Below are 20,225 nucleotides of genomic sequence, written 5' to 3'. Positions count from 1 at the left end.
TAACAAACAGGAGCTAAAGTTATGAAGGATCTAAGAGCAGGACAAAAGATACAGTTGAATAAAGTTAAATCACAGCAAGTTGTAGATTAATTACTAGGAATCTGATTCTTCCTGTCCATCACTTTATTATCCCTCACTTACAAGCAGGGTGCATCTTAACACATGCTGTTATGTTAAATCCATTACAGGTTGAACTGATTAATACTTCTATTACCCTCTTCCTCCTAACTACGGTTTACTAAGACACAAGTACACTAGCAAACGGGTTCTGAATGTTTGCAAATGGATAACAAGCTTTTCACCTTTAAGTCACCTAACCAGGTCAAGTCTGGTAGCATCTGAAGATATTAAAATTGTCCACTAGCTACCTAAGTTGGACTTGTACATTAGACAAGTAAAACCAGCCTCAAGAGCATGGAAGCCAAAGAGACTGCCCTGTTTCACTTGTGGTTACAAAGATGATACAATCTTCTGTATACTTTTACAGTTTGTTAAAGTCTTCATTGCCTTCCCCAGCTTATACTCTGTGCATTATGCTGGTAACATTCTTTACTTCAACCAGAAGAGCCAAGCATAGAGTTATGTGGCTTTAAGCCAGGACTGAAACACAGACTCTCCACTCTGTGGAAGTTATTTTCTAGTTCCTGCATATATTAAAACACACCAGCCCGAAGCAGCTATAGTGAAGTTCTCACACTGATTTGCTGTTTTGCTGGTACTTAAGGTATTCAAAACTCAAATATTCAAGTGCAATACAGAATATATACAAAAGTATCAGGAAGTTAAAGTAATTTCAGGTTTTATGCCTTTATAAAATGAGATGCTTTGAAAAACAGCAGGTAAAACCATCTTAAGGATGTCAAGTACACCAAGTTTTCTCTCTAGCCTAGTGTTAGATGCTGTTTCTGGAAGTCATTACAAGCTGGTAGCAGATTCCGAGTTTAGTAACCTGTTAGACCAGCTCACATCAAACATATATGCTGAGATCACTTAACATCAGTGGTTCAACTCTAACATTCAGGTTAGAGTTTTACACAGCCCTGGTAAGTTTAGGACCTTACTTGCCGTAACAGTATGTTTCTAAAATTTAACCTTCAACACTATTTATGCACTCAGCAGAAACTGTTTTGATATATGCCTAGAGAACCAACTCAAACTGGAGTAGAAATACCTAGAATTTGTTTTAGGGCCTGTTAAACCACTGCAAATAAGTCAACATAAAGGTACACTGACCACTTTGGAATTTTACTAGCCAGACTACCAATATATAGGTAACTCTTGCTAAAGCTCGATTTTCATTTTTACAGACTAAAGGTCTACTTACACATAACGCTAACATACATTTCAACCACCTCACATACTAGTAAAGCTCCATTCTATGATACAGGACTCCCAATTCTTCTTTAGGTTTGTTACCTGTGGAGTAATAAGTAAGCTGGAAAGGTGATACCTAAGCTGTAATCACAACAGTAATTTCCAGCTGTGCCATGCAGATATAGAATTAACTTTTACTTTCTACCCACAGCAGGTATAAAAATTAAGTGGCACTGGATGACAGAGCAAGCTAAACTTTCACTTTCACATAGCAGGCCACAAATTCAGCTCTAACCAAGTTTGCTGGTCCACAGGTTGCAAACATTTACATAGAACAACAGTTTAACAGGCATGCACATCAGCTCACTCTACAATAGGCACAACTTCTTAGGTATTGCATCTTATGGTACACGAAGTTAAATAAGCATATTTTAAGATCTAAAAACCTAGTCGTTTGTTAAAAAGATCTCAAAGCTCTAACAGTTGTTTCAGGGAGTAAAGAAAGATTAATTTCAGCTCCAGAGGGCAGCAGCAACATAGGCCTTTTATCTACCATGCCTAGATCCCTGCACAAAGTCACTTACATATTCTCCTTGGGAGTGAAATTGTTGCAGCTATTGCACAAGATTGCTTATATGAAAAAGGAAGAGGCAAAGGCAAGAGAAATTTCATTATCCAAGAAGTTCAATATGATTTTAGTTGTTCTTCATATGTGCCTCAAGTCAAAAGATTCATAACCAATTTTATTAAAAAATAATGTTAGTTACATTGACACTACACTATTTTCTACTTACTCAATACTAATAACAAAATTGTATTTGTCAACAGCTACCAAGCAAAAATAAAGCCATTTCACTATGGTCTATGTAAATCCAAGTTTGACCACTTTACAAATATGCTTTGTTTACTTAATCCAGCAATCAGCTTACACCACCGTCACATTCCAACATTTAATTTAATATTGCTGATATGCACACCTGCACATTGCTATGAAGACTCCTAGGCAGTCTGCAAGTTTCTCCAGCTGACTGGAGACCCTCCTTTTTCCTTACTGCATCAAAGTTTTGTCCACCACTTAAGCCATCCATCTGTCCATCCTATATAAAAATAAGAGCCCCATCTCGTTAGGAAGCACCTTGCATTTAAGCTTTAAAGTAATCTGACACCAGAAATTCAAAAGCATTTTAAAGTGCTTGAGACTATTCCCATAGTTCAGATAGTATGCAGAGTTGGGTGTACAACACCTACTTGTGCTCAGAGTTAGTGAGGCAACCACATTTCATACCTGTACCACCACCACTAGTGGACACAAGATTCTACTCAGCTCGAGTGTAAAGATGGATCAAGCTGAAACACCTTTATCCCATTGTTACCCAGTGCTGCATGTTACATACTCTTTTAGTCTCGTATTCTACCTTCTGTTTACGCTCCCGCTTCTAGGCACAAGAACATCCATTTTTCAGTTATGCCAAGTTTACTGGAAAGTTTTAAGCTTAATCATTTGCTATAAGTAATATGGAATGAATTGATTTCTGCTTTCTTGCAGAAACAAGACAGTAGTGCTGACAACATTGTGTACAAGAATTGCTCAATTCCCCATATTTTCTTCTTGAAGTCACTGCTCTTAACATAAGATGGTAGACAAAGCACAGTTCAGTTATCTAGTTTTACGGTTATCAGAATAGTTGCTACTCAAGCACAGGTGAGAAAAGGTAATGTAACCAGAGGCTAGCAGCCTGCTCAGCTGTAAGCACTGCAATAGCTTTCATTTCACATTTCTGAAAAAGCTATGCTATTGTTAGACTCTCCAGGACAGCAGTATGGTTTATGCATTCATCTGGAAATACATATTTAAGCCCCTGTACAGTTGGTATTGCTTCATCTAGATGTTAGATCTCTTGAATCAGCAGCTATTTTAATCAAAAGCCTAAAAAATTACTGAAGTGCTATTTGCATGCAGCCACAGACAAAGTATTTGATCCCTGGATGAGTCATACCTGCTTTGTACTGATAACAGTGGACACAACCAATAGCTAGGGATGAATTAAGTTAATTCTTCTGTCTTATGCATAAAGCAGTTATTCAAGGCTCAAACACAGCAATACCGTGTTGATGTAAAAAGCAGAGCAGATCATCTTGCCACTCAAATATAAAGTTTAACTGCCAGAATTATTTCCCCCAAGAAAGAATGAAACAGGACTAAATACAGGCCTACAAAATGTACCTTATAAAGCCTCTGCTAATAGGTAGCTTTAGTCCAATACACCAGTGTCAAAAGCTTATGACAGGTAATACTACATATGCCAACTCACTTCTTTGGGCTCCATATCAAACTTCTTTGGCCCCATCTGCTCCTTTGGCCCAATACTTGCAGCTCCCCAGGACTTCGGAGGGTTCTGTAACTGCTGTGATGACACTTGCTGCTGCCTGTCAGCTTTTTCCCAAGCCTCTCGAGTCTCCTGCTTCTTTTGTTCTGGCTCCTCCCTAACATGTGCAGCCCAAGCCTTCACAGGCTCCTGCTTCTTTTGCTCTGGCTCTTCCCTAACAGGCATTTCCCATGATTTCACAGGCTCTGGCTTCTTTTGCTCTGGTTGCTCCCTAGTCTGGGTTACCCAAGGTTTTGGAGATTCCTGCTTTTGCTGTGGTTCTTCCTTAACTTTGGTTACCCAAGGTTTTGGGGATTCCTGCTTTTTCTGTTCCTGCTCTTCCCTAACCTTTGCTACCCATGGCTTAGGCAATTCCTGTTTCTTCTGGTCCTGCTCTTCCCTAACCTTTGCTACCCAAGGTTTGGGGGACTCCTGCTCCTCTCGGACACGTCCTACCCAGGCCTTTGCAGCTTCTTGCTTCTTCTGTTCTTCCTCCTCAACACGGGCCTCCCAAGGTTTTGTAGACTCACGCTTCTGTTCCTCTTTAACACGAGCTTCCCAAGGCTTTGGAGAATCTGGTCTTTTTTGTTCTTGCTGCCTAACACGAGCTTCCCAAGGCTTTAAGGTCTCTTGTTTCTGCTTCTGTTCCTGCTCTTCAATATCAACAAGCATTTCCCAGGACTTTGGAGGTTCTTGCTTTCTAGCACACTCAGCTTCCCAAGATTTGGGCTCTTCTGGCTTCTTCTTGACAGAGTATTCTGCTTCAGGCAAATAACGCCTGTTGAGAAACTATATAGACCAGAGAAACTTAATGGCTCCCAAGAAAACATTTTGCTACTACAGTTCAGGTCAGTTAAGTTAGGTCAGCCAGCTACTGAAAATTTCTGACTAAAGGCAGAGCCTAGACAACTTAAGCACTAGCCATAGAAAATATGTGGCCAGTCATGGCTTTAATCCTACAACACTGCAGGCTAGCTTTGCTTGGCATGCCACAGAAGCATCAGTCTTGAACAGCACATGTGAAACATACTTGAGCTGAGTGAATCTATTACCCTTATCCTAAAGGATGTTCCTAGGCAGTAACAATATCAAGTTGAATTGTTATTTTTACAAAGGTAGCTCTCCTCCTATGTATCTAAAGTGCTGTGGTACTATATTAGTAGACATACTGCTAAGCATTGCAGCATCATCTCCCCCAGAATCTTTGGCCCAGCAACCAAGTAGAGCCCTCATTTTTAATGGAGTTTAAACACTAAAAATTCACTAGATTCTCAGATTTAGTACCACTGGACTTCAACTCCAGGCTGTGTTTACTGTCAGTAAGAGTTCATTGAAGATGTCCTGAAGTTTTCCCAAGTTACCACTTTGTCATAAACAGGAAGTAAATATATGAAGTGAAAAATGTACAAGGCTCACAGGCTGAGATTTTTCTGACAAGTCACCAGAAGAGCTTTAGAGTCAGGTAACAGTGTTGTTACCAGCAGGTTACAAAAACTTGTTCTAGAGTACACCCTCTAGTGGGATACCTGGGAAATTGGGATTCAGCCTTTTAAGAACCAGCGCTTCCACTTACAACAGGACACCCCTCCCCCACCCTTTGAACCAAGTCTAATAGTTTTTAGGCTATTGCCAGTTGAAGCTCGAGTACTTAAATCAGGAGTCTGAAGAGCTGTTGAAACAGGTCTACACACCCCTAAGTGCATAATGTCTTGTGATACCTACTTTTCTGAAAGCAGAGCAACTACATCGTTCTCAACCCCACCAGTATCAAGCTTACTGCAATAAGCTTAGCTTTTATAGACAGCTTTAGTAGATGTGTATTTTCTCTATCCCATAGTACACAAAAGATCAGTGTGTTTCCACTCTAACAGCTGATGCTTTGGTTTATTCCAGAAAGTGCCAGAGCATTAAAGTGCTACACTGCTTCATGTCATCCTGCCCCACTTATCCCAAAATATCCCACAGAAGCCATAAATTTGGGGTTAGAAAGAGAAATGCAACCAAGTCTTTAACACTCCCTACCTAAAGCAACATTTGAGTTGCTGTTCAGGCTCCCTTTAAGTTTAAAAAAAGGGCTGCAGAAGTGCAGTTATGTTTCTGCTAGATCACAATATAAAGGAAAGCAATTAGCAGTGGAGTATCTTACCTCCTGTGGCTGTATTTCAGACTTCATAAGCTCCATAATGGATTCTAGAGAAAGGATGTTAATTTGTTTCAACTGATCAAATGCATAAAGGCAGACCAAACAGTACCAAGTCTAACTATTTAAATAGTAGTGCCAATTACTAAACCATATATTCTGAAATCTCAGCTTGTCATTCAACATGCTATTTTCAGACAAGCCTTTATTTTCCGATTTGGTTTTACATTTGCAGGAGTTTAGCATTAAGCAAGAGGCATTTTGTAGTATCCATAATTTGGTTGTTGTAATTCTCACATCACATGAACATTGAGACTTGCTCAGAAGGCAAAAACATCCTGTTACTGTGAATTAGACTTTTCTACAATATTAGCCAGAATAGGGCTGCAAGCCCTACTTAGTTACTACATTATAAGTTACAGCACAGGATTAGATTGCTCATCAAGCTATGCAAAGTCAATGCTCAGTTCAAGCTTATCCCAACATTATGATACAGAAATTGAACCTTGTAATACTCCACCTGGTTCTTTCACAGACTCTCCTTTTGACATCTGTCTTGTTCTCTCAGATTTTCTATTTACTTCTTCTTCCAATTCTTTTACTGGTATACTGGTGCGAGGAGTTGGAATACTTTCAAAGTAGCCAGAGTCTAGAAGTTTGGATAACAGGTCCTTCATGTGTTTATCTGAAAAGTAAAAATCCATGAGACAAATATATGAAAATCTGAAAGTATAGGGTATTCAGATTACAGATCAAGACTCCTTTCTCTTTTATACAGATTACAATTTCTCCAAGTTCACACATCTTACTGAGTTATAGGAATAAAATGTTTAAGTACTTGTTAAACTGCTTTATATTACAACCAAGAACATCTTTGCAATCCAGAGGTAAGACCTGCAGCTTGTGTTTAAGTATACACAAGGTAAACACTGAGGCACTTGGTCTCCCACATGCTCAGAAAGGGGTTTATTTACCATCTGTAAGCTAGCCAGCACTGATACTAAAAGCTTGTTGTACAGACTGCAGCACAGGTAAAGCTAAACAAAGTCACTATAGAACTGCCCTAACAAGACACTCTTCCCAGTGATAGAATGGCAAGTCTCAGAAGAAAAAGTCCACTGCAAAAACAAGCAGGGAGGGAGAAAGCAAGAGACTGATCCAGACTGAACTTAATCCTCTGAAGTTTTGGAAAGTCAAAGCTGACATGGTTGAAGACAAACACGTGTACCCTGAGAAGCACTGTCCAGCTTACTCCTTTACGCAAAAAGGAGACAGCAGCTTAGAGAGTGAATACCTCATAAGTAGCAGTGATACTAGAAATTGTTTCAGAGGAGCTAGAGACAAGGCAGCCTTGAGAACAGGAAAAATATTCAGTTAAAAATCACTCCTTCCAGTGACAACTGTATGGAACAAGAATAGTAGCTAGAACTTGATATCTATATTAAAGTGTCTTCCAAGGCAATGAATGCGAAGTCATAACAGCTTTATCCAAAATTTAGCTTGTGCACAAAAGGATGCAAGACTGATACTAAAGGGATTGGATATACTGACAAAATAGAAGTTTAGATGATAGCCAAAACACTACAAGAGTTTATTACAAGTCTAAGATAACTAGGCAACTATGAATTCATGTCAACAGATATAAGGCTAAAGTTACCAGCCTGTAGCAATACAAGGCCAGCTTGCACTTTGTCCAGAACTATGATAAGTGTTAACACTTTGTTGTTAGTTCAGCTATCTGTATGTGGAAGTTAGGTAGGGTACGCTAGTGCTCTGGTCTAACCGTTTCAACAACATTGTCAATGACAAATGAAAGATTACTGCCACACAGCCATTACAACACCAGAGTAAACAGGACAAGCAAGGTCTATTTGCAATAGGAAAGACACTCAAGTAAGCACTGTTTCCTCACAAGCAAGTTCTAAATAGGAACATATGTTCATGTTGGCTTACAACTAGGGCTTTTGAAACTAAGCCATACACAGAAGAGTATGTACAGTCCCACAGACTTTGGCATTTGAAAAGGACACTTGCAACAGGTCAAAAAAACTGCATTCTGCCTGGTTAGATCACAGCAAGCTCCTTTCCTTAGCATGCTATTAGTCAGAAAACAGGTCTAAGGCTGGAATTCCTACAGCAGAGGATCTTCAGTGCTGTGGGATCTTCAGCCTGGGACCAAAGCAGCTTTGTAATACACATCAGTATACTGTAAGCATTTTGTGGCTGGGAACAGTGTTCCCATCTTAACCTGTTTGCACATAACTATCCAAAAAGCTTCCCACTGCTGGTTCTGTAAGGTATACATGCATCAGCTTTTGAATTACTACCATCGTTATTGCTCACAAACATGCTAGTACATTGGTACAGTAAGTCTTTACCTGGAAAGGAAAGCATGCCATACTGTTATTGATCTGCACCTAGTACTTCGGAAAAACAGTAGTTCATCCATGGATAACTGAGTTACAAAGCATTTGAAAGTGCTTAACGTAGTAACCTTCCACATATATTCACTGTTTTTAAGATGCTTAACCAGCACACAAATTTCACATCTAAGTTTTTCTGTAGATGAGATACTCACATGTTGTTCCAACCACAGGTTTCTCACTTCCTTCTAGAAGGTCCCAGAAGTAGAGAGATGATTGTTCCATCTGGTCTTCAACACTGAAACAAGTGACAGTTTTACCAGGTAGAATCAGTCAAAATCAAGTGTTCCAGTATCCCAATACTAGTCATTAAGACACTGATGTTTAGCTTTCCAAATAAAGGCTGTCTACAGACTGAATCCTAAGCCCTTGATCCACTATTGAAAGTGATTCATCTGTATCTCTACATGATTTAACCTAGTAAATGCAAGTTTTTGTTGGCAATTAAGACAAATTAGAGAGCCTAGCACTACTCCACAAGACCATATGGTTGGACTTCATTCCAAGCCAGACAGGGAAACTCCTGTTTATCAGCTGATCACCTTGTTTATTGGATGCACATGTGCAGGGTCAACCATCAACAGCTCCCACCACTCTTAGTTATTGAGAAACTTTGACATAGGTCCACGATCCACCTCACCCACTCCAGACAAACTTCTTGTAGAAGTGTAATACAATGAGAATAAGCTAGAAAAATTTATCACTGGGATCAGAGACTCCTATTATGTATCTTTTTAAAAGCAGCTGTTCTTTAGAAGTTAAGAGCAAAGATTAGGCAAATTTAGTATATGAGAAGTGATTAGAAGTTTTAGGAACTTAAGTCACATTTAAATATGTAATTACTCTTACTCAAAAAGTGTTTCAACTTAGCACCTAATAACTACTTTTTCCATATATAAAGTTCTACTACAATATTTTAACAAACAGGCTGTCATGCTAAGCATAAGCCATCATAGTAGAAGCATGGTGCCCAGTTAGTACTTATATACAATATATCTGTTGACAACCAGTTACCTTAAAATGCATGACTGTGCAGAGGTATCAAACACTCAATTTTTGAAACTACTTTGAAGCTAACAGCAATAGAGCCTCAGGAGTACCACCTTATATTCCTTCAGAATAAAGAAGCATATCTGGATTATCAGGTGAATGGAATATAGAACAGTTCTGTGTTTACTGCATGTTTTTCACTTCATGAACAGTGAGACCTCAGGGAAGCAGCACATCACCAGCCTCACTGCTTATAACAGTTTTGGACTATCTCCCCTCAACCCCACAGGGAAAAATAAGATGGCAGAGCTTGTATGTAGCTCACACACAACTGAGGCTGTAATTACTGCAGGTTTTAGTGCTTAGAGTAAAGCAAATCTGCTACATTCATAGTCTCAGACTAAAGAACAGAATTTTAATTAGTGTAGTGTCCCAAAGCATAATATTTCAAGACATGGCAGTGTCAAACAGGACATTTAGTGTAACGAACAAAGCATACCAATTAGACAAATCCTAAACTTACCTCAAGTTCTCATTTCTTTCTGGACATGTCAGTTTTGCAAATCTTATGAGGTAGTCTAGTTCTTTAGAAGGCAAGTATATTGCACCATTCATACCACCTTTGAAATCTTTCTGAACATGCTCTTGAGTGAAATTCTGTAGCACATACTGGACTTGAAGTATTGTACGCAGTTTTTTCTTCTCTGCTTCAAGCTTCAACAGACTCTCCCTCCTCTGGGCTTTCCTTTGGGCTTTCAGCAGCTATTTCAACACATGAAGTCAACAGTTAAACACAATGGTTTAGTAACAGGATTCTAGGATAAAACATATTGAGTTGTAGTATTGATCATTCTACCTTGATCAAAACAACTATTAATTTTGGTTAGATAAAAGTTCCTAACTCTCACATTTCCAGAGGAGGAGCTTGAAAGATCTTGGGTGAACTCCCCATTTATCCTCTAATTCTCTACACATCTAGCTTTCAGTAAAACTGGATAATGGTAGCTTGACTTGTGATATGCCTTTATAATATTTAGATCCTGATTATGCCTGCTAGTTGCTTTTTTGTAACAGCTTTTACAACTGAATATAAGGAATTGTTATAATACCAACACACAAAACCAAGCCTAGCTGACCTTTAAAATTTATCATGTTAATTTAGTGATGCAGAAGTTGTCAAAATTTCTCCTAGTAAAACAACTGCCTCTTCACTTTCAAATACTCCAATTTAAATGATACAGCAAAACCCTCAGTCTTATTTCTGTTGGCAGAAGACTGAAGCACTCATTAAATAAGCAACAACAAGTCACAGAACATACACAGCCCTGACACATTTGAGGGTAAGTTTATCATGTACTAATCGAATCATGCAACAGAAGCTATCCAAGTAACCGCAGAATTTAAGTGCCTCAGTATGGGGTATCTGAATTGTTTGCAGTAACATGAAAATTTAGTTTTCTAGAAGGCACTGTAAGGATGCTGTTTGCCAGCAAAACCCCTAGTGTTCCAGTAATAGGTATTGGCTGTAGAATCCATACTGTTACAATTAGAGCCAAGGAAAAAACAAAGTGGGTTAAGCCTTTAAATATAGCATATGTTCAAGAACGAACATGAACTGGTATAAGTTAATGCTGGATTACTAAAAGCACCTACAGAAAGATACACTGGGTCACAATCGTTCATTTCTGATATTTTATGGGTAGCTACAGAGGAAAGCAATAGGAAGCAATTCAAGTTTGACATTCGGCACAGTACTTTCTATGTTCACCATACAATGACTGAGGGAACCCAAAGCTGCAATGCTGCTGAAAAGGCTTTTAAATCTCTGCTCACATAGTGCTTTAAGAGATTTACTGCACTACCTGGAATTACTACATATACAAGAAAAGCCTCTCTAGCAAAATTGTTTGGGTCTCAGTCAACACCAAGACAAACCATTTTACCAGTCCTTCAGCATTCTGTAAGAATGCTGAGAAACAATGCCAGAGCAGTGACTAATCATGTTTAGCATGCCCAGCTCTACCTTGGATCAAATCTTTTCACAAGGGTAGTATTTGCTTGAGCCAAGAGACCAGTTTTTCCAAAGATACAACACTTGCTTGCATAAAAAGTGTCTAGTGCTTTAAACCCTGTATAAAGGCCTAAATAAAGCACTAAATCTGTGATTTACCATAGAGCCAACTACAGCCAAGTAAGTTGCAAACTCCACAAGCTTTGTTAAAAAAAGACTGTACTTCTGTACTTCTCACTGAAACCAAAGTGATTTAACCCCAGCACTGGAAACATCAAAACATTCAGTTTGGAAGGGATCTTAGGATGTCATCTAGCCCAGCCTCCAGCACAAAGGCTACACTGAATCAAGACCAGATTGCTTAAAGCTTTGTGTAGTCAGGTCTTGAAAAGATCCAAGAACAGAGTTTACTAGTTCTTTGGGCAGCCTGCTCTAGTATTCAACTGTCCTCAGAGTGACCATTTTCCACCTAGCTGGAAACTACTTTTTCAGTTTAAGATCATTCCTTCTCATAATACATCCCTCACCAAAAACCCTGGCTCCACCCATTCAGTAATCTCCTTAGTAGCTGAAAGTAACACTATCTCCTGCCAAGCCTTCCCATCACCAGGCCCAACAAGCCTTCCAGGCTCTCTTGACAGGTCTCATCTTCCAGGCCCCAGCTGTTCCAGAGCCCACCACTGAACTCCCTGAAGTTCACCTATAGCCTTTTTGTACCAAGTGACCAGAAAAAGACATGACTGGTTAATAAGTCCCAAATAATCAGTTCTCCTTAATTTAAGTCCAGCCTTTACTGTTCTAGGGATACACTTCATTTACTTTGCCTGCTGCCCACAAGGACCTGCATGTCCTTTCCAGTAGAGCTGCTCCCCTGCCAGTCTGCACCTACACAGGGGATGAGACCACATCAGGCACAAGCTACCAGCAAGATGGTTAACAGTTTCAAAGCTAGATGAACTGGAGTAATCTCAAACAGCTGATTCCAATGACCCAATTTACTTGAAGCACAAACTCTTAGAGGTACACAGTGAATAATGGTATCATGGAGGTCAGTAGCACACAAAATTGTCAACATTTGCTCTGCTGTACTCACTACTCCACACAGTTTAAGCACATTGTCCCCTCAAGTTCCAAGAGAGAAACTTGCTAGTATTCTGCATATTGGCATACAACAGTAGCCATCAGAAAACTAGCATAAACTTCAGTTACCTCCTAACAGTACAGGGAAAAACATTTTATACTTACATCTTGGCTAAGTCCTGAAAAAGTCTTCTGAAGCTCCTTGGCAAATTCCAAGTTGTGTACTACTTCATCATATTTCTCTACTGCCTCCTACAAAAGGATAGATAAAAATGTATTTTTCATCCTTAAGACTACTGGTGACATCCCAATGCCCTTGTACTTCAATTCTCATGGAGAACTAGTCATTTAATGTGTACTGCTCTAAAACTAGCTTCAAAGATACTATGTCTGTAACTGATACTTTACCTTTAAGTCACAAATACCATGACTGTCTGATACGCCATACAAAGCCAGGTCACACCACCGCACAGATATCCTGCAAGTTTGTCTGCATTACACTTTCCAGGCAACCTCATCTGCAATACTTAGTATACTAATATTGAAAACAAGAAAGCCTGGGTACCAGTTATTTCCCTTTTCCTTTTGTTCCCATAGGTCTCTGCAGGCAGAGGTAAACAGCTACATAAACATCAGACACTGACATGAAAGACTGGAAGGACTACAGGAGACAGACAAGTTCAGTGCAGATCTTTTACCCTCATGTTTAGCTGCATGTCTTCACAGATAATTTCTACAAACTTTAGAAAGAATACAGAAGGCAAGTCATACTTTCAGAAAAAAAGCTTTCCAATTTAGTTTCCACAAATAAATCAGTGTTCTGTCTTCACTAATGGCTTGAACCAATATTTTACTAGCCAGTCTTCAAAAAGACTACAGTACATTATTAATTGCATTTTGATATACCCTATCTTTTATAAGTTCTTCCTCATTAAGGAGTTCATTTTTTGAAAGTCTGACAGCTCTGAAAGGAGCTAAATGCTGTAGTTAAGACATGCTGCCCATATCCTCCTCAATACCCTAAGGCATGCCTGGGAAGTAACAAGTTTAATTTCAGTTGTTCACACATGCTTTACATTCAGTTTGGTTTATGCTCATGACATATCTGAAGTTCTTACTAGGATGGGCCCAGTCTAAATGTAAAGCCCTTTCAAAATAGCGTCAGTATTGGCAAGTGTTTCATCACTGTAGTGACAACAGCTTAATTCACTGTCCCAGTAAGATATGGGACATCTGCAAATTCCATGTGTTCCTAAATAACTGGAAAACAAGTTACATGTGAATTCGCTCAATCAGTTTGATTGTTCAGTTACTTACATTCACTTATTTGTAGAATACTAGACATTACTAGGCCTACATGCTACTCAACACAAAGTGCATAAGTTGATGGTAAAGCACTCATTCGGTAGTTTAACTTTTAAGAACTAATTAGCAAGTTCAGTTAGCACTTGGGATAATGACTTTTAAGACCCTAATGCCTACACATTTCAGGAAGACTCATAATTTAACACCAACAGCTCACTAGACAGATTGCAGTAATTGTGCTTTTAACAATGTAAATCCCAGAATAAAACTCCCTACCTGAAAATATCAAGAACAGTTACCACTGCTCTGATGACAAGCTATAACACAGCCTGTAGGAAAGCAATAGCTTTCTTCTGTCACACTTGTTATTAACATTCTTTAACAGCATGCTGGAGGAACAGTACTGAGGGAAGTCTGCTCAGTTGCAAAGAACACAACTGCTGGCGAGAGCATTGAACTTGCTGGAAGCTCCTCATTTTTGAAACAAATGTTCCCTAAGTAAGGCTAGCACACAGCAGCTCTGGCAGGCATGCACCATAAGCAATTATACTTTGATCCAAATTGCTTGCAAAACAAGTTCATCACCAGATGTGCACTTCTTCCTCTGTGAGAGAAAGCATGACAAATATAGATGACATCAAGTTACATTAGAGCTCCACCATATTATAGGCAGTTAGTTTCTTTAGGCAAGTGTCCAAACTATTGAGCTCTGCTCTAGCTTTGATCACCAGGTCCCACTATTTGTATATACATTGGGAAATTGCATCTGAAAGCTACAAAATTACAGTATTTCTGCATCATAACCACTGAAACAGGGGTCTTGACTAGATTAGGTAAATACTGAAGTTGATACATGCTTCTACAACAGTCATCTGAACACTGTGACTACCACCTATCAGTGTATTAGCAAGACCGAATCTAGTACCCCCATTTTAGAAGACAGATACCCCAGAAACTGCGATAAAAATACTAATATGTAAAAAGTTACACTCAGCTGGGAATATGGAAAGCCGGTAACCAAGTTAATTGCCATCTTCCAAAGTTAGTGCTACTGGATGCATTTGCAAGACAGACATCCACAGAATCCTTCACCTCTTTAGTTTCCCACATCTTAATTTCATTTTCACCTAATAGCTTTCCACAGTCCAGGGTACATACCAAAGAAATTGTCAAATTTAGAAGTAGCTTTAAAAGATATTTAAGATTAATCAGACTTACACAGGAGACTGTTCAACAATCTCACTGCTAGCAACAGAGGAAAACATTATATTTAACACCTACAATCTAAGGACAGAAGGCCCTTGCCCACCCAATTCCAGACTGAGTTTAGAGGAATAAAAGGTCACCATCCTATTTCAAACATCACACAATACATATTTCTGCACTTGAGATGGCAAGAGACTACATCAGATTTTGTAGTTAAATGCTGAAAGATCAATTATTCCCATAGGTTTACTCCACTTTTAAGTAGCAAGTTATCATTTCCCTCCTTATCCCATTTATGTCTAGTTCTCATTTACAAATGATTCAGAGTAAGGAAATGGTATTTGTGTTCTCATACTGCTGCACTGTGGTAAAACTAACAGTCAATGAAGTATTTTTCCAACTGGTTTATTAGCAGGATCAGTACTACCACTGAAGCATCAATGCCCTTTATCACACAATTGTTCTTTAGCACATGTGAAGCATGTTAAAATCTACTCCTAGATGACTAGAGCAATAAACCCACTGGATTATGTGACACTGCTACTCAATGCTTAAGCAGCAGTAACTTTCATGTTACAGAAACATGGCTTCAGATCTAGAATCCATTCTAGTCCAAGACAGAAGAGCCAGATTCATTGTTTTAACATCAGGCAATTTTAAGCAAGCTCCACAAAGTGGATCACATCTTTAAGTAACAATCTTGCATGCTGGCATTCAGAACTCTGCTATCTTAGGTACAGAATAGACATACTGTTCTAACAGCATTAGAAAGTGCTGGCAACTCCCAGCTATCTCATGGCAGCACTAGAAGGACAAGAGAGTATTCCCAATTAAGTCAGTAACTCATAGCTAGATTCTTGTATTAGGAAAGCCTTCAGATCCCATGCAAGTTGGACCAGCATCTTCCTTTCTACCAGCAGGGACTTTGTTACTCTAACAGCTGCTTGTAACCAACAGCACTGTGCAGCCAACTGCCAATTTCAAGTAACACCTGTTAATGAAGTCATGAGGATTAATTAGCTACCCCAGAAGTCTTGAGGTTTGTGTTCTACCACCACAATTACATACAGATAAGCTGCACATGGACACCTCATCAAGAAATAAAGGTGCAGCAGCACTGAAGCTGAAGGTCCACAGAGCTTCTATTACTGCAGTACACAGCATGAAGGTTAAAGTAGGAGACAAAGCTTGTGGGCTCACCATTCATCTTAATTACCAGTAATTTGTCCATTTGTTTTTGTGAATAATACCATTGCCAGCATTTTACTTCTGTAAAACTACACCACCACCACCTTCAGCAGCCTATCCGTTCTGACATGTTTAAAGGTTTTGAGGCTATCCACTCACACAAAGCAAACTTACCAACTGATCTTGATTGAGGACTTCTCCCTTCTTCAGGCGATCTTTGTAGTCTTCTAGCTTGAGCTGCAGGAAAATCCAAAGTAAATTTTTTGTATTTATTCCTCTAATGTAGAGTATGGGGTACAAGTGAAATTACATATTTTTTCTGTATTTTTAAGTCATCTACATACTGCAACAGAATAGGAGTTTTACTACTCCCTCTCATTTTCAGGAGAAAGTAACATAGAAAGTTTTGCTGTGCCTTTAACTTGGCATTCAGTCTCCAAGACTGCCTACCTCCTTTCAGTTCTAACTTACTACCTTTGTTTCATTTAAGAAATACTAATGCATTGACCCTAGATTTTAAAGGGGTTCCAAACAGATCCAGTGAACTTATTTTAGATTACGCTTTAACTAAATTCCAGCATTGACTTGGAAAAGCTATCTAGTCTGTGAATAATCCTATTTAATTTTCCAGAGAACGTATTTCAAAATCTGGCTTCAGTCATGTCATCAGGCTTTTATAGCACTATTTCCTAAGAAAGCGGACTAATGTCTTCAAGGAAAAAATATTTTTTTTTCTAATACACCAAGTCTTTAATCATTTGCATCAGCTTTTAAAACTACTAAGTATTACAAGCTTCCTTATACACACAAGGAAGAGAAAGGGGAGTTCGCTGCCATGAAGCTGAATACTATTTCATTGGTGTACCTACCCACACAGTCCTAGAGGAATCTAGAACTAAGAATAGTTTCTACTCCTTTTAATAAGTCATACTTTCATTTGCTAGTGAGGCCAGATTGTCATTCATGTGAAAACCAAAGATACTTGAGACATTCACCACAACAAGCTTGCCTGGACAAAAGTAGAATACAACACAGTTGGTTAATCACCTAAAGAAAACATGCTTATCTGACATTATTCAATATTACAGCATGATGCATGACATGAGACAGCAGTAATACTGCATCTCCTGCAGGAGGATAGAGTCCCCAAGCCACATGGCCAGAAGCCTGATCTACTCTTCCTTCTCACCCTACCACGTAACAATAAGCTTTTCAGACATTTAGAGAAGCACAACATTCATGCAATTGCTTTACCTGTAATCCTGATTCAGTACCAAAAGCAACAGCATCATTATTTCTTTTATCTTACAGAAAATAGCATTTTCCCCAATTAGTCATGCACATAGCCTTCAGTCCCCCACCAACTGAAAAAAATCTTAGAATGCAAAAGCCTGACTAGCTATGGCTGCAGTTTTAGTTGTATTATATCAGTTCTTACTAACACAGTACTGTCCCTGCCCACATCCTACCCCCCCCCCCCCCCCCCCCCCCAAAAGAAAGCACAATTTAAAACAAGACAGCAGGCTTTGGATGATTTCGGTATAAAAGCTTTCTAGTGAATAGCATTCTTCTATATTTAAAATACAGAAGTCAAATATTTGTGCAAAGTGAAGGGCAATACATATTTGACATATCCATGAGTCAGAGGAAATACTGTTCTAATTTCCAATTTTACATACATTTCTACATCCTAATATTAAATGCACATGATCAATAGAATATGAACATCCCTGCAAGACTATAAGCCATCACCAAATCAGGTCCAAGTTAGTTCTGAACTGATTAAGCCTGGTAAAGAAGCATCCCCAGTTTTTATCAACATCGAGTTACTTTTGCTAACTATTGGGCACACACTGTAAAGCCAGCAGCTGAGAGCACATTTCTAGTTAGCTGCGTTCCTGATTCTCGGAAACAATAATGTTATGCTCACACAATGTCAAATACAAGTAGCCCATTTCAGAACAGCAAGAGTAAAGAACACCATTTTTTACTATACCACGGTTACAAATGGTAATAAAAATACTAGGAAATCCACATTTAGGCCCTTCCACGGGTTATTTTAACAAAAACACTGATTTCTCTCTATATATACAACCTTATTCCAGCTATCATAAAACAGACACCGAGTTTTACAATTAGCAGCTTAAATATGTGCTATACCAAAGAAAATCAAGTTACCTTCTTTTTCTCAATGTTCCTGATCTTGTGTTTGAGGCAAATAAGCCCATTATCAATGTAAGTCTCATATGCCTGGGAAGGAGAGGCTGCCGAGTTCAGCGCAGACTGCAGGGGACTGGAGGGAGGCTGGCTCTCCCCAGACGGGTTCACCTGCTGCTTGGCAGCCTTCATGCTCTTATCCTCACCCTCCTCTGACCGGCCTGAAGGTGATGATGGGCAACGGAAAGGGGCTTGGGAAAGCTGCACCATTGAAATGGATGGAGCTGCAAAGAAACTCCTTTTATTTAGCTCTCTCTCTCATCACCACCACCCCTCCCTTTTTTAAAGTTAAATCTTTTGTCATCACACATTCAGAACATGTACCCACAAAGCTACGCCTCAGTATTTACCACAATCTTTCACTCTGCTCCCTCCCTCTTCAAAATATCTGTACCAGTAATTTCAAAGCAAGGCAAACTTTGTATTGTTCAAGTCTCCCCACCCATCCAGACACCAAAAATCCTTTACAGAGGCAGAATTAGACAGCACAGGGGATGATTCCAGAAACCCAATATAGTGTCCATATAAAACTAGGCAGGTTTCCTGCACACATCACCCACAAGGGAAAAAACTGCAAGCAAGCAATTGCAAAATCATGCCACCAGCCTCCCATCCAGGCTGCTGCCTGAATGATCATTTGGAAATCGCACACCTGAAGGTATAGCCCCTCTTCTTGCCCCCACCACATCGGTTTTACCCCTTCATGACCTTCGCAGCAATCCAACCAGGCATTTAAACTAGAAATATTTCAACTGAGAAAGTGAAGATGAGAAAAACCACGCTTCATAAAGCAAGTAGCACGCTCAGTTACAACAGCATCATTCTTCATGAGGAACTGGTCTCTGCCTACAGCCGTCCAAAAGATGTGCCCGTGCCACAGCAAGACCCCGGCTTCAATGGGAGGGGCTGGGCTTTAACCTTGAGCACAGAGTTTTTGGAAGAGATGCTCCACCACCCTCATCTTCAACTACTGACTTACACCTGCTCCTAGAAAGCAATGACACCACATTTCTGCCCACCCGCAGGCCTACCGCGCAGGACCCCGGCGGGCACCAGCTGCCCGCGGCGGGGGCCGAGGGGGAGGACACTCGTCCTTCCCCGGGACACCCGCCCAACCCCTGCCGCGGCCCCGCCAGCGGCCCGAGAGGTGGCTCCGAGCCCGGGGTCAGCCCTTCATCACGCCCTTGCCAGGGACGGCAAGAAAGCGCCTCCCGGGGAGAGCACGGCCGCCGCCGGCCCCCCACCCCGCACGCCTCGCCGCCGCTCGCCGAGCACGGCAGAGGAAGAAGAATTGAGCGGCGACGGGCTCCTTCCATGCCGGCGTCGCCGCCCCGGGGATCCACCTACACCACCTCCGCCGCCGCCGCCGCCTCCTCCTCCTGCGGTGCCTTCCCTGCGGTGGCGGCCGCCAGGCTGCGGGGCACCTCGGCCAGCCCCGCGCCGCCTCGCTCCCACCTCCCCGCTCACCTCGCTGGCCGCACACGCTCAGGCCCGCCCTACCGCCCGCCCCCCGCCTGATATAGAGGCGGCGGCAGGGCGGGGCGGGGCGGGGCGGGGCCTGCCGCGGGGTCACCGCCCGCCTCCCAATCGCCGGCGCCGCCTCACCTGCCCGTCTGCCTTCCCGCCCTGCGCCGCCGCGCCTCACGTGATGCGGGAGGGGCGGGGCCCGCCACCGGGGCGGACAGCCGTTACCCGTCGGCGTGTGGGAAGGGGCGGGGCGGGGCGGCTCCCTGTGAAGGTCAGGGTGCCCCGCCCGGGGGCCGCCGGCGGGCGGTGAGGGTCCCTGGTTTAGGGGCTGAGGTGCCGCGTTCCCGGGCGGGACTCGGTGCTCCTCCAGAGCCGTGCGTGGGCAAGAGGCCTGGGCGGTGGCCCTGGCAGGAGGGGGGGAACGGGGCGTCCTAGGAAAGCCCTGGCTCGCCGTCAGCTGCGTAGGGAAGGGATGTCTGGTGTGACACCACCCCGCGCCTTGCTCTGTCCAGAGGGGA

At 41.2% G+C, this 20,225-nt stretch overlaps 1 protein-coding gene across 6 annotated transcripts in view; it reads right to left on the bottom strand.

Moving 5' to 3' along the window:
• Window positions 1-19,780, bottom strand: part of CAPRIN2 (caprin family member 2) — a 34,675-nt gene extending 14,895 nt beyond the window's left edge. The window contains exons 1-10 of one of the 6 annotated variants that reach the window (XM_056341318.1): window positions 19,708-19,780; window positions 18,202-18,464; window positions 16,198-16,260; window positions 12,490-12,576; window positions 9,757-9,995; window positions 8,399-8,481; window positions 6,341-6,505; window positions 5,827-5,870; window positions 3,627-4,469; window positions 2,292-2,411 (exon numbers count right to left, since the gene is read on the bottom strand). In XM_056341318.1, the coding sequence (XP_056197293.1) occupies window positions 2,292-2,411; window positions 3,627-4,469; window positions 5,827-5,870; window positions 6,341-6,505; window positions 8,399-8,481; window positions 9,757-9,995; window positions 12,490-12,576; window positions 16,198-16,260; window positions 18,202-18,450 (1,893 nt within the window). In that variant the 5' untranslated portion in view covers window positions 18,451-18,464; window positions 19,708-19,780. Of the gene's footprint in view, window positions 1-2,291; window positions 2,412-3,626; window positions 4,470-5,826; window positions 5,871-6,340; window positions 6,506-8,398; window positions 8,482-9,756; window positions 9,996-12,489; window positions 12,577-16,197; window positions 16,261-18,201; window positions 19,688-19,707 lie in introns of those variants that run through there. The other 5 variants (XM_056341323.1, XM_056341319.1, XM_056341320.1 and 2 more) reach the window with 5 other exon arrangements.
• Window positions 19,781-20,225: the final 445 nt, after the last annotated feature.

Source organism: Falco biarmicus, chromosome 5 (assembly GCF_023638135.1).
Source record: "Falco biarmicus isolate bFalBia1 chromosome 5, bFalBia1.pri, whole genome shotgun sequence".
NCBI lineage: Eukaryota > Metazoa > Chordata > Aves > Falconiformes > Falconidae > Falco > Falco biarmicus.
Note: the sequence above shows the minus strand (reverse complement) of the source record. Positions and strands in the feature narration are given on the sequence as shown.